Consider the following 15,156-nt stretch of genomic DNA (forward strand, 5'->3'; position numbering starts at 1 on the left):
TTTGGCCTTCAGTGGGCGTAGTCAGGCTGATTATGATGATGAAGAAGTTTCCTTCCTTAATCAGGTTAACAGTCTATAAATATTTGGTATGTGACGTTGCGAAGGTGGTGCCTGATCTTCGCGATACGTTCGGGGGTTATCTGTATGATGGCGCAAGTGTACATATTTGGTTCAAAGAGCGAATAGAGCTCAATTGGAAGTTAGGGCCGTCCTCTGGTGCCGATTAATGCTCGGCCATTTCTTCTTTACCGCAATGCGCTGTACCAGTTCAAGTACGACGAACCAACTCGAGTAATCATGCAAGACGAGGTAGTCGGCATGAGTGCATCGTAACTTATTTTTAGCGCACGCTGACACACGAGCGCTGGTGTTGTACCTTTCTTTTCGTTGTCAGTGTGCTCTAAAAATAAGTTACGATGAACCAACTCGACATATCTTCAGCTTTTGTGAACCTGCAACCTTTGAATTTAAAGCTTGAAGCCCTTAAAAATTCCAATTTATTCCTTCCTTCAAATTATATCATGTCATGGGAAGCGTATCCTCGAAGCAGAATTTAAAGAAAGTGACGCTTTTGATGTCGGAGCATTAATTGATTGCCCGTGTCGTTGCTACTGAAGCTTAAAGGGTCACTAAAATTAAACAAGGCTTTTTCGGTAATAAATGAATATATATATTTTTTTAATTTAAGACCAGCAGTATTTTTTGAACGAAGTGGGGGTAAGAGGAAAATAACCCACGTTCTGTTTCTAACTCCGCTGATGCTCGCAAAAAAAAGAAAAGAAAACAAAAACTGTTGTCACGAATCATCATATATTTGTTCAAAACCAAAAATGTCAACGGTTCACTTTTAAATTTTGCGCTGAAAGCTTCACACGTGTACGTCAGCAAGATGTCACTGATTTCAATTAGATTTCTTTTTTTTTTTTCGCCTAATTTGGCTGAATCGGCCCAGAGAAGTTTCCCGAAAACGTGGTATGTTTAACACATTGCCCCCTTAGGGTGCGTTGTACAGTACAGGCAGATTAAACACGACATAATGTTTTTAAAAATAAAACAGCTCGTACGCGCAATTGCTTGGGATAACTATATGTCGCGACAAATTCAGTCTCTAAAAATAATGTTGGCTCTGATCTAGGCGTTCGAGACGATACGTGGACCTATAGGCCGGGCTGAAGAGGGTGTAAAGTATGTGCATTACTTAGCCCTAAATTGTCCCGTGTCAGTCCGTGAGTACTGACCTCATTTTCATAGACTGAGGCCCTTGTAGGTACCGTCAAAATCTTTTGACGTCACGGAGATTGTTGCGGGAAATTGAAGTTACTTTCTGAACGTTTCCTCGCTTATCAAGCATTTTCCCGCGGAAATTGTGATGATCTTGGTATTTTGAGAGCGCAGTTCACTAAATAACTGTGAACCACTTAGATGCCTGTAAGATGAGTCAATTTCTCGAACCTCAGCAACAACGCGTACGGAAATCGAGGACGGAAATCTGGGCTAGCTTATGAGAATGCATATGAGAGCAGGTAGCACGAAACAACTAATCGCGCTCGTCTCGTGTAGAATTCGCTCGCTTTCACTTTTTAGCATGTTTTCACTGAGTTGCCTCATGTCGTAAGGAGATCAAGATGTTGTGGCATCGTGCTATTCCTCGTGGGAAGAGTTTTTTCTTTCTTGGAAGCCGATGCGGTGCTTTCATCTTCGACAAATAAGCTTGTGATCTGACAATAAAATCTAGCTTGAAGTTCGAGCTCATCTCGTGTGCATGATCCTCGCTTGGGTGTTGGTAGTTTCGCGCTATGCCTGCTGCAGTGTGCAATGCAGAAGCGCCGAGCAATCACACTGCGGGTGCGAAGGGAGTTGCGCATGAATGAGCACCCTTTCGAGGTAGTCACACCGAAAAGGCTCCATCTGTCTCGCGATGGGAGACGGCGCCGCATTGTTTGGAGCAGACGATGCCTATCTGGAGAAGAAGCGCTGCGGGCCCGACGGCGACGTGGCGTCTTCTCCACCGGAAGGAACTCCCTTTCCTTCTCGGAAAAGCGTCTTCGAGATCTCTTGGCGGCGCCGGATGCTTTTTTATCTCGTCCGTTCTCCTTGCGGGAAACCTGTTTGCGCTCAGAAGCGCAGATGTGCGCATGCGTCGCTTCTTCTCCGTGCGTCGCTTCAAACTCCCAAGGATGCGCCGTCGGAATGAACGACGCGGCTGACGACCGCCGCCGCAACAGCAGACGACGCAGCAAGCAGACGACACGTCACGCACGCCAGCAGCAGGTAACGGTTGCCTGTCAGTCACGAGGCAGGGAGCCGTGCCGCCGTGAGTCCACCGTTTTTGTACTACGCACGGCATCGTTTGCAAGGAGGCGCCCCGCCTCGATGATGATGATGACTCTCCTTGCTCCAGTTGTGTAACGTCTGCGAGGCCATCAGCCGCGCCGCGCACGGTTCGAGTGCTCATGTGGTGTCTTTTGCCTGGCGGATATAATCACCGAGTGTGCCTCAAAAGTAGGTCATCTCTCTTATTAGCTCCTTGTGGCGTCAAGAGTGCGACGGACACCGATTGGATTACCGAGAAGACCCCATGACGCCATCGCCTGGTAAGACTTGTTTTCTCTCACGTGATGCCATGAGTTGACTGGCCACAAGATGGGCGGCTCTTAACCTTATCCTGCGCGAACCTTGACGCCGTAGCAACAACGCCACAATTATATCCTTCGGTAGCTGCCGCTTCTTCTTTCTTTCTTTCTTTTTAATACGCATCGTTATTCGTTCTGTACATATATTTTTTATGCGTCTAGCTCGAAGTGTACTTCATTTCCTAACCTTCAACCAGAGAAGAATTTCGTTAAGAGTTGAAATTAACGAGTCCTACGGAATGCCTAGAGAGAATACTAAACTTGGACCAAGCTTGCAGGGCGTTATTCTCCGTTTCCGGCATCTCGTACTTGCAAGGTTTTGGTGTAAACAACAAAACAGTATAACAGTGGGTGCCAGTGCGGTTGCCGCTCGAGTTTCGTAAAGCGTAGTGACTGCCAGGTCAAACAAAAAGAAACATAACGGCGGAGGAGCCATGCGAAGACTGAGCTGAAGTTGTTTGCAGCCACCATTTGTATGAACAGCAAGAACGGGTATTCAAGTACTATAAAAAATAATGGTATTTAAGTTGATAAGTTGCTTAACAAAAAGTCAGTGAGCCCAGGTGTATTACGCCAGTGAGCATTAAGGGTAATCATCCCAGTGCAGTGCAGGACCGCTGAATGCTGGAATGATGCACATCGTCAGTCGCATTGTTTCGTTTTGTTTCTTTTGCGCTGCATGTACTACAAGTGCCATATATTCCGATTCAGTAGTTCCTTTAGGTAAATATACAAATTGACCGTTCAGTCAAGCAGTGGTGTCTAGGAACGCGTAGCAATGACAATTAACCCTCAGTTATATGCATCTGCGCGCTTTCATCACAGCGTGTAAAATGAGAGTGATTATTACTTATTCATTCAGCGAAAGAACGAGAGAGATCAGATGGAGCTTTGTCCTTCAAACACAGTAAAAAATAATAAAAATTCTTGAGCTCCGCCGTCAGCTCTGAATTTCGTCAGCGAAACAGTAGCCTTGGTCGACATTCCGATGAAGCAAGCTCGGATACCCGGCATGCGTAGGAATTTGCGTCGCAGCAGATTCGCATGTGCGGCTATGTTCTAAGAAGTGTTTTTTTTTTCTTTGCGAATGGCAACTTCATCGCTTAACTGCCCACATATAGAATAAACTTTTTAGACGAATTGGATTCGCGTTTCTCGGCGGACCAAAGGCGCGCTATTCATATCCGCTTAAAGCACCTTAATGTAAGCCACACGCAAGGTGTGTGACTTATCGTCCAAGTGTGCAAGACGCAATTTATGAAGCCTGTGGCAGCGAAATAACTCAGAACATCACCGAAAATAAATTTAGTTGTGAAATGCCGGACTTATTACATTCTCCTTTCGTTGGAGGCAAGGGGGGAGGAAGGGTCACAGGGCGGTGAATGATATAGTTCAGGTCCAGTGCTTGTCAACGGGTGTGCTACAGTAGACTTGCCAGGGGAGGGAGAGAGGAGGCCCTCCTTAAAAAAAGATAGGGGGGCGTGCCTCTCTGGGCACTTTCTGGCTTTAAGATCTGATAATACCGCCACCGTCAATCGAACGCGCATGTACAGTTACTATTTCAATCACCACTGGCCACCATTATCGGCCGATCGAGCAAATGGCACAGCTGAAATTTCCACGCATCTCCACGAAGTGAATCATGACGAGTAGGCAAAACTCTGGGTATCCTATGGGTGAGTAACCGTACGTCAGCCGATCGTTGTTCCATATAATGCAATGGTAGTAGTCGGGCGATGAAAATCTTGTACTGCATGTATTTTATTAACTATAAAATATAATGGTATGTATCACATGTCTCTAATGTTCTAGTCTGATTCCTTCCTGAGTGATTGCTATTTAATTATGTTATGTAGTAAGTATGTTACAAGATTTGTATAATCAGTCAGATTCAATGTAACATGATATTTTTGAAGCTATTCTTTGCTCTGTTGCTTCTTTTGCTCATGAAGGTCTGGATGCCCCAAAAGCTGTTTTTTATTTTTATTTTTTTGATGTACGAAATGTGTACAAAGGTGTTGGGTCCTCTGTCAGGCTATATGCCTTTAGCCCCAACATTCTTTTGTTTCTTGTGTCTTGTACAAGAAAACAATAAAACAAATTTTGAAAATTGAAATTGAGTGACGTAAAGAGTCGACGACAAAGCTAAATCCTAAAGTTTGAAATGCCTACGTTGAAGTCGCCTACTCGCTTGGGACAGTATCTATTCACTGTTACGTTATTACATGCCGAGACCAAAAACCCCACAAGCGCAATAACGCTTGTGTTCGTGTGGGCAATGCACGCAGTGTTTTGAGAAACATTTCTTTGGTGAGTGGGGCTAAGCCTGAAACCGGGCATGTCGTGAAGGGTGTTTTTGCTCACTGCCGCCTATTTGTTGGGCTCACTGGTGCCTCCTTCATTCCCTCGTGTACCGGTGGGGTTTACTTGTTCAAACTCAGATGCTATATTTTTCTTTAATTACACGCAAGAAAGTTACAGAAGCTAAAGGTATAGCAATACCTGGCAAAATGCATCTGTACCTATTTTAGAAAAACAGTTAACAGCAAATACATAGAAAATTGTTCGCAGCATTCAAAATTTTGTTAGCATGTAGAATGAAAACGACAAAAAAAAAAAGAATAAGTTCACAATTCACAATACCTAGTGACCTAACTAGAAAACATTCTTTTACACAGAAGTACAAAATTGTGGCGCCTACCCGTTTTCATGATGGACAGTGACTACATCACATCGTGAGGACAGGAGACAAGTCTAGCCCCTTCACACTTAATTTTAAAAAATTAGCGCTTGGTGACTGGTCTGGGAACCCACTGTGGGACGACCGGAGAGGGGGGGGGGGGCACGGTTTTAAGCCCAGCCCCAGAACCATTTTACGTCTTTTGTACACACCTGCTAAAATCCCTCCAGGGGACTGCAGTAGCAATAAATAAATAAATAAATTTTATTTTATTTCTTCTATGCGCGACATGCATCTTTTGGTGTGAAGTGATTTTTGGTGAGTGCGTTACAAGTTTTATTTTTCATTTTTTTGTTGCGTGAATTTTTTTTTTTTGAGCGCTCGGGTCGAGTAACCAGCTCCACATGTGAGTCGATACAATTTCCGCTCTAAAAGGCGTTTCGAAGCGGCCGCGGTCTTTCTCGTGACTCCCTCCTGGATAAAGTAAGCTTTCGTCTAAGCTGGCTTCACGGCAACAAGATGCTTTGTGTGGTGAAGCCCAACAATTTTAGAAATGCTGGTCAACGTCTGAATCGTGTGCTCCAGACATTTATGTCGTTCCAAGGGTCACTAATCAAAGTTGGGTACAGAGACGACTATGACGTCTGTACGGTTTGACAGCATTTCAAGGTTGTCTCGTTCGTTCTTATCGTCAGCGTAATTAAGCTCCTGACATACTCTTGTGTCACGGATTTCACGGCTCGCATTCTATTCTGCGTGAATTTTCATGTTAGACTTGTTTTGAAATGCCTCGCATTCATAAGAGCCAAGGCAAGGAGTAGCATATTTCGATGCACGGGACTACGCCCCACGCGATGGTTAACCTACAATCATGCAAGACGCACGCCACACTGCGCCTGTGTCGCCTCGTTGTCGATGCTTTGGGGAGCAACGCTGGTTTTCCATTTTGTGGGTCTTGAGTCAACGCAAGAACCGAAGTGTGGCTCAGACTCTGCACATGTGCACTTGTGGTTCGCAGTTTTCCTGGGTCCCTCAGCTAGAACTCACCACAAGCGATCGATAGCCAGGCCTGGCTGTACCAGATTTTATGACCTCGCGCGCATAGAGTTTCCCACAATACTTACTAGAGGGAACTCTGGCGCTAGTGTCTATGGGAGCTGCAACGCATGGCGCTTCAGCGAGCATGGGTAGTACACACATTTGTCTAATATTCGTACTTCTGGCCTGCCTTTGGCTCCGTGTGTGTTCGTGTGGCTTGGAGCTGTTTTCTTACGAAACAAGTATTAGAAAACGTTCAGCGGTTGCGCTTCACCATTTCACTTTTTTATTAACTTTCTAAATCGGCTCACGAAGTTCAAAAGCATTCAATCTTTATTTCAAAACAAAACCGAAACACAGCAATAAACGAAGCCGCAAGTACAATTCGCCGCCCGCAAGTACGAAGACTAGGCAAATGTGTGTACTACCCATCATTCCCATGGTCGCTGAACGATCGCAGCGCCAGAGTGCCCTCTAGTTAATTTTGAGAAACTCTATGCTCACGCGTACATACCCATACGGGAACCATATACGGGGGCAAAAGGCTCAGGTGAAGCCAAGTATCACCAGACACAAACCGGCTTCGTACTTGACACAAAAATAAAGACGTCCTGCACTGGATTTCCGGGTCAACAACTTAGTATAACACGATGCTTTTGGGTTGCTTTAGGGAAGTAAAAAAGTAGAGACTCTCCAGCCAATTTTAGCTTCTATTTTAAAAATTGCACGGTGTAATTACGGGGCTTTATACGCGTAATAACTGTTCCAGCCCCGCGGTATGTTTCTGACATTTTCTAATGGGATCCTGCAGCCAGTAAAATATTTGCATTTCAGGAGGTTGTCAAGGGGATATCGCTGCTTCCTTTTATCGCGTTCGTCTTCGCGGAATCCCGCTTGTAGTTTGGCTTACAACGCAGAAATTCGCGTTTCACTCAGCGAGCACTCAGCAATGTTTATATGTTACAGTCACTTTTTCGGCATTTTCCCAACTGTCTTGTAAAGGGTTCGCTGGCCTCGCCAAGCTGTCCATAAGCAGCGTTTAGCCACTGAACCTCTCCAGAACCTGTTTCTTTCTGGGAAATAAACATTATTTGATTCGATTGTTCAGGGACGTAATCTCTTTCCACAGGGAAAGGGGGTTCGACGTACTTCTTGTTGGCCTTTATATGCGTGTGCTGTGCAAGTGCGAAATTGAAATATTTTAGGCGCGCGAGTTGTGGGACGTGGGGAGGGGTCGTTCGATCGATGCCTCGTTTTTATTGCAACTGGCACCTCGGTAGCACTGGCATAGCCAGGGGGTCGGTACATATATGAGTGCGACGGAGGGGAGGGCTCAGGGGGGCACCGCACCCCCTTTTGACCTTAGAGGAAGGGGGGGGGGGTGGAAAGTCTGCCCCATACATTGGCATATAGTTAAGGGGGCGCCGCCTTCCCCTCCCCTGAAGGAAAACCCTGCGCACGGCTATCAAGGCGTCGTTTACAATCAATACACGGCTTTGAGCGCGCCTTCGTGCCGAAACGGGCCTCACTTCTTGACGGCGTTGTTACCATCGTCGGCGGCCGTACTAAGCACCTGAGAACGAGTTACACGGCTAAGTTGGGAAATCGGTGAATTTTGCCGAGATGGCCTTGCACTCAAAATCAAACGCACAAAGTGGCCTCGTAGATCTCGCAATAAGCGTAAAAAGTTTTTTTTTTCTTTCTTGTAAGTAAACACCACCCGGCATATCGTGGTGGTGGTGGTGGTGGTGGTGGTGGTAGAAAAAGCTTTATTGGTTATTCAGGCGAAGGGGAAAGAGCGAGTAGGTGGGTCCCTCTTCCAGGATTCCAATGATTCTCGCTAGACGCTCCGCCTGGTCCAAAAGGCCTCTTTGGACCTCCAGCCTTGGCCGAGCAAGGAGCGTCTCCCACGGCTCCCTAGAGTAAGCTCGTAACCCAGGCGAGCTCGCCTCATGTGGTCTTGCTGCGCATTCCTACGTCACATGTGACAGTGACGGCCGTGCACCACACGATGGGCAAGCGCTGCCATATAGTGTGGGATTCATGTGGTGGGCTCTCTCCAAGTGGCGGTATAGGTGTGTGTTTGAGTTCTATACGCGCGAGCTTCTGAGGTTCCCAGCTGCGCATGCAGTGGAGCTAGACGTTCTCCGGTCTCGTGCGTCGTTGGTGTTCAAGGATGTCTTGCGCCGTAAACGGACTACCTTGGAATGGGCTGTGAATACCCGCTTGGTTTGTAAGTTCTCGAGCTAAGGCGTGCGCCCTCTCATTCCTTGGACACCATATGATCGCATGGTTTTCTCGGATTGAGTCACCTACTATTCTTAGTGCGATTCGGGGTAATTTCCCTTGTACGTACATTCTGCAGGCTGCTTGAGAATCGCAGATATAACCAATGCCTACTACCCGGCGCTGTCGGTATGTTTGATTGCCATCGCGATTGCTAGGACTTCAGCTGTGGCTGTGCATTTGGTGTTGACTGATGCCGTTATATTAGTTTTATTGCGTTGTGTGTTTGCGAACGGCTACCATGACGTGTCCTCTGACAGTGCGAGCGGCGTCCGGGTACAGCACCTCTTGACTGTGTCCGAAGGTTTTAATGAGTTAATCAGCTCGGGTTTGCCTTCTGCCTTTGTGATATTTGGCATTCATCTTCTTTGGTATCGGTGTCGCTTGTATTTGTGTCTTGATGTGGCTGAAAATTTGATTTTGTCACTGCAGTATGGCGGTCAGACCGGGTAGCTCAGTACCGATAATAGTTGTTGTCCAGGTTATGTTAGACACAGTCGTTCTGTCTGAATTATCATAACCGCGGCCTTCAACTCTTCGAATGTAATTTATACGCCTCTATCGTAGAGTATTTAATTCGCGGTGTTCACCGGCAATTTTAGTGCCGCTTTGTAGGCGCTCCATATGACCTGGTCCGTCATCTTGATTTCTGAGCAACTTGGGTTTTGACAGGGTAGAGCATATGTTATCCTTGATAAAAGCTTGAACCAGTCGTATTGTTTCGCTTTCGTGCAGGCCTCTCCCTTAACGATCATTGCAATTAGCCGAGCTATTTTCTTCATTGTCCTTCTCAGGGTTGCGACAGTGTAATCCCCTCGCCTATTACCGCCGGCGCGCCACTAAATCCAAGAAACAATCCCTCCTTCTTTCCGGGTACTTCGTGCCTCCGAGTGACGCGCCGATCCAAATAAGCTGTGATTGGTCGACCAAGAGCCTACAACTTCCGGTCAGTCTGCTGGCAGTTGTTCACGCTGCTTGGTAGTCGTGTTGCCCGCGTGCGTGCGCCCGCTCACGAATCAGGTGCGGAGGTTGTCTGGCACGGCATGTTCTCGCACGTGTTCACCCTATTGGCGATCCTTTGAAGGTGTGCGCGCAACGCAGGGTCCATGCCGGCACGATTCGTATAGGTACCGCAGCAGCCGGCAGCGGTTCGCCAACTAGCACGCAGCTACAACGCATCTCACAAACGGACGGAGTCGCGAAAACCGGAAGTACACGGTGTTTCAAGCAGCACGTCAGCGGTGACGTATGTCACGCGAGATTGGAAGGGGCGTGGGAGGGGCGCTCAGCTAGAGGGCAAAGCGGCTTTGGGAGAGGATACCATGAAGGGTAGCGCAGGAGAGAGCGAAAATGGGGATCGTCGCGGTTTCGATAATCAAACCCGTCTAACTCCGCTATCACGACACCGTTTCTAAAAATTCTCACAGATCCGTGTTCGTCGTACACTCGATCCCAATTTGCCCACAACAACTGAACTTTGACCTCTGGGTGATTCACAGGCTTATAGGTAAAGTGAGCCCGCAGAAAACCTTCGGCGCCGTTGCTTATCAGGCGCGTCCATTAGCGGAGACAGTCCACGCAGCCACCGTGCCGAGTTTCCTGGCGTGGCGAGAGCCGAGTGCGTGCGAGGAATGACCCGCGTTACAGCCAGCTTTGCGCCTTAATTCTGGCGGCGCTGCAGGGTGCTTTGAATGTCGCCCCTCTTAAAGCACCCTGATAAGGAACCTTTGCAGAAGCGAAAAAAAAAAAAGCCATGTTTCGGCCAAGGTGAGAGCACATGCATAAAGGTGAGCATGTCACAGTCATCATTTTCACTGGTATAGCGCACCACGACAAGGACACACACAAAGGAGAGATTCACACACACACAGCGCTACACAGCACTGTGTGAATCTCTCCTTTGTGTGTGTCCTTGTCGTGGTGCGCTATACCAGTGAAAATGATGAATCCCAACCAACTAGCCCGGCAACGTGCCTTAGCATGTCACAGTGAGCCACATGCTCCCACTTTCGTTTGCACCAGGTCTGTAATCATGGGAAAGGAGGTGCCCTATCCACCCCCTCCACCGCAAAATTCTGTAACAAAAAAATTTTACCAAAAAAAGTAATGAATATACTAGGTGTTCTTCGGAAATAGTCAAGGTTCCCAGTAAATGCCCCCCCCCCCCTGCTCTATTCCCACCCATCTCTTCCCGAAAAAAAAAAAAATCCTGGCTACGGGCCTGATTTATACGACTTTGAATGACTAAATAGAACGCATGTGTTGCAGTAAAACAGATAGCTGGGCGAGTTGGTAAGTATCCATGATATCACTTTTTTAGCACGCAAAAAAACTGGACAAGAGACAGACGAGCGCTATTTTACTCACAAGTAATCTATTTTTGAGAGGAAGAAAACGTATAAGGACCTGGAAACCAGCTCAGCGCATGTGCAAGTCATGTGACAGGCAAACATACAAAGGCATGGCTAAATAGAATTTGAAAATCTATACTCTCTATCAGTTAGAGTCACCAATGCTTGACTAATACGTTCGTTTTTACACCTATTTATATGGAAGGCTTCCGTCAGTTGACATCGTAGTTTATCTCTATGTGTGAACAAAATGCGTGTATCGCGAAACACGGGATCGCAATGGCGTGATATACAATTGTCTGACAAGTGTGAAAATGTTTCTTTTCCTAGTGAGTTATCATGCTCTTTTAGTGGTGTACGATGCATAGCGCTCGTCTGTCTCTTTTTTGTCAGGTTTTTGTGCGCGCTAAAAAAGTTATATATCATGTGTGTATGTGTGCTTGCGTGTCTGTGTAAAGATGAAGCTTGGCAGGTATTATCACTTGAAGTGATACCGCGGTCTTCTTTCACTCTTCGCATAGGGATGGTAATATCGATTAGGCATTCATCGATCGAAGGTGAACGATAGATAATCATTTTCCACCTTTTAGTTAATCATATTGATCGATTAAAAATTCAGATTAATTGATAACGGCAATCGCCTCTCCCAACACCAATCCTTGGTCGGTGCGCATGAGTGCGAGGCAAGCGATGCCGGGGCCCAGAAATCGATCATGTCTAATATTTTGCTCTACAGCGCATATTTGTAGTAGAACAAGCCCAGAGCCGTCTACAGCCCTACCTCATAGAGACAGAAATGCACTCGCCCTGGTCTTCGTCGCCAATGGCATCCACCTTCAAGCTTTGAATGACTGGAAATGCTGGAAATCTGATATGCTCGTTAACGACCATGCGGCAAATTCATCTGCTAAGCCTTGGTTCAACAGGCCTGGTCTGTCGCCGCGATCATCATAGGGAACCCGGACTAGGGTTCCCTCCCACATGCTTTGCTAATATGTACTTTATAAAATGTTTTCTCTCTTGGCCCCGGCGACGAGACGTCGTGGTTAGTCCAGGTCAAATTTTTATTTGATGTTCTAATCTGCACTCCGGCGACGTTTTTTTTTTTTCGGTTATGACAGGCAGTGCGCCTGCGGGCTGTACAGGGTATATATCTCACAAAATAGTTGCGAGACTGCACTTATCGATACTCTGCTGTGTTCGTTTTTCAATGTCCCGTATACCGAATTCGGGCTCTGCAGTTTAGTGCTTTTCATTTGCTAGAAAACTTGGCCATATTGTGCATCTTTCTAGGCCACAAGATGGGTAAGTGGCTGCTGCTGCTGTGGCCACCTCTGCTGCTGCCGCACGTGTGCAGTGGCGATCCGTCGCTGGAGCTGGCCAAGGCACGCCTGCTCCAGGCACTCGGCCTGGAGTCGGCGCCGCACAGAGGCTCCTCCGCAAAGCTGCCCGTGGTGCCGGACCACATGGCCAAGCTGTTCTCGAAGTGGCGGGAAAACGAGGGCGCCTTCCTCACGACCGGCGGCTCGGCCGACACCGTGCGTAGCCACACGCCGTGGGGCCCCGACCGCGAGGCACAGACCGGGGGAGCACGCTTTCGCTTCAACGTGAGCGGCGACCCGGACGAGAGCCTGCTGGGGGCCGAGCTGCGCCTCTTCCGGCTCCCGTCCGAGCCCTCAGAGTGTCCCAGCGGTGCCGCGGCGCCCGTCGAACTGATACGCGTCTACGAGGTCCTCCGACCGGCCACTCGCAAACTAGGCGAGGCGCACCTCCGGCTCCTGGACACGCGCGCCATCTCGTCCAAGGGATGGCTCGCCCTGGACGTCCTTCCGGCGGTACGCCGCTGGCTGGTCGGAGAGCCCAACCACGGCCTCTACGTGCAAGTCGTCGACGCCCGGACGGGCGCCTCCAACTCCAGCAGGGTTCTTCTGCGGCGCGAGCGGCACAGCGAGCGATACTGGGCCCAGAGGCAGCCGGTGCTGGTCACGTACTCGGCCGACGGCAAGCGCGCGCCGAAGAGAGTCCGACGCGGCGCCGCACGGCGCCGCAAGCAGCCGCCGGGCAAACAGGGCCGCGACGCCTGTCGCCGCCACTCGCTGCGCATCGAGTTCAGTCACGTGGGCTGGAACGACTGGATCGTGGCGCCGCCCAGTTACGAGGCGTACTACTGCCACGGCACGTGCCCGTTCCCGATGCCCGAACACCTGAACAGTACGAACCACGCGATCGTGCAGTCGCTGGTCAACTCGATGCGCGCCAGCAAGGTGCCTGGCGCGTGCTGCGTGCCCACCGACCTGTCGCCCGTGTCGCTGCTGTACGTGGACGCGTTCGAGCGCGTCGTCCTTAAGAACTACCAGGACATGGTCGTCGAGGGATGCGGCTGCAGGTGATCGCCAGTGCGCGCGGTTTTTCTCCCAGTGGCATTTGAATCTCAACTGTGGTCGTGCGAGCGAGTCCTCCGAGTGGCGCTGGACGACATTGCCGAAAGGACGCTTGTCGACACTGCCTTGTGACAACAGACTGACAAGTGCAGTGTCATGGCTACTCATTAAGACTTCCTTCCACTCAAGAGTGTCCAGTGAAGGATCCTGAAAAGACTGAGCCAGATAAATGCCCAACCAGCTATCCCTTGTGGCTGCAAGTCTCAGGATTAACTATTTCACAATAAGGTACATACAGATATGCATCAATGACCAGACAACAGACTTTTCAAGGGGCTGTGTACAAACTTTTTGTTGGCTAGTTTCATCAGCGCAAACAGATTGCACTGTGCATATTCATTCCATCCCCAATGCGTCACATCCAGTGAGTATGCTCCGGTAAGTATGAAATGCAAAAAGGCTCCAGTACAATTTGCACTTTGCCTTACAGCAGATGATGAATACAACTACTAATATACATCCATGGTAAGATGAGGGTGGTAAACATTTTTTTAATTATTAAATGTACACACTTCAGTGAAGCTGCTTCCAAGTATTTGAATCAAGTGGCGGCATTATGGGTTTCCCAGCATCGATGAAACAAACTCCTTAGTGGCAATGCACTGTTTTACTGCATACTGCCTTGCAAATTTTCTTTGTAACTGTTCATTTGTGCCATAACACCACAATAAAATGTTGAACCATACTCTTAGTGGAAGCAACATTTTACTATAGAAATGTGACTGTGTATGTCATAGTTTATTGCACCTTATTCATGTCCTGGAGATAACCGTAGGTTGACGCAGGTTGATTCAGATTACTTCCACGTCGGCAAAGTAAGCATGAACCTAACCGCCATATCATGGGTTTTCTGGGTGGTCTGTGCTTGATCTGAAAGAGCCCCACTGTGAAGGACTCTTTGCCACCAATCTTTTTGTCACAGTCTGTGAAGGCCGCGGGAGACTAACACAACAACTTCAGTAGAAATTTGCTCACACCTGTAAATGTTCCTCTGGTCTTTACTAATGTCCATATCTGTCACTGGAACTCACTGTGGCTCAAAGGGGCCTGCAAGTAATTGTCGAATGACTTCATCACAGGAGTATGCCTCATGAACCGACTGCCAAAAAATTTTTTTGAATGAGTCAAATAAGAGTGGATTTACAGGGATTAGCTGCAAAGATTAGGCATGAATGACAAGGAGTCAAGAAGTTACGACCGTTTGTCAGCACACGTCATGACCTCCTGGCATTTTTTTTTCGTTTTTTTTTTTCTTCAAACACACAGCTTACTTCTAGTGTGATCGCGAGCTGGCTTGTGTAATTCTATATTGTGTGCGGGCACTTTGTGGCAACCCGAAGTGGCCGCAGTAACTATATAGCACACAATAAACCAATGACCATGAACTTGTCGAAATATGAACAAGTGATCTCTAGGTGACTTTAAAATTAATTGTTCATTCCAGGCCACGCGCTGCGCTTAAATTTTTGGCTCATATGTTCTCAGAAGCCTCGATGAGCGATTGGCAGCATTCTGTGACAATGCTCAAAAAGTGTTGCAGGGCCCCTTTTTAAAGTCTCAACTTTAAACTAACTGACTAGCAATTTTCGTGCTGCAATGCGAAGATCACTCACGAGAGTGTCTAATCGTCAAATGATTATTCAAAAAATACGAAACATTAACAAAATTTTATTGCCAGCAGTGCTGCTGAAGCTGTACAGACAACACATGCTGCAAACAGCGTGTTA

General features: G+C 47.8%; 1 protein-coding gene across 1 annotated transcript; it reads left to right on the forward strand.

Moving 5' to 3' along the window:
* The first annotated feature begins 2,336 nt into the window (after positions 1 to 2,336).
* LOC119166933 (decapentaplegic morphogen) lies at positions 2,337 to 13,686 on the forward strand. Its single transcript, XM_037418323.2, has 2 exons — positions 2,337 to 2,594; positions 12,282 to 13,686. Exons 1-2 carry the CDS (start codon positions 2,579 to 2,581, stop codon positions 13,376 to 13,378), a joined length of 1,113 nt encoding a protein of 370 aa, XP_037274220.2. The 5' UTR covers positions 2,337 to 2,578; the 3' UTR covers positions 13,379 to 13,686.
* The last annotated feature ends 1,470 nt before the right edge of the window (positions 13,687 to 15,156 follow it).

Source organism: Rhipicephalus microplus, chromosome 6 (genome assembly GCF_043290135.1).
Source record: "Rhipicephalus microplus isolate Deutch F79 chromosome 6, USDA_Rmic, whole genome shotgun sequence".
Taxonomy (NCBI): Eukaryota; Metazoa; Arthropoda; class Arachnida; order Ixodida; family Ixodidae; genus Rhipicephalus; species Rhipicephalus microplus.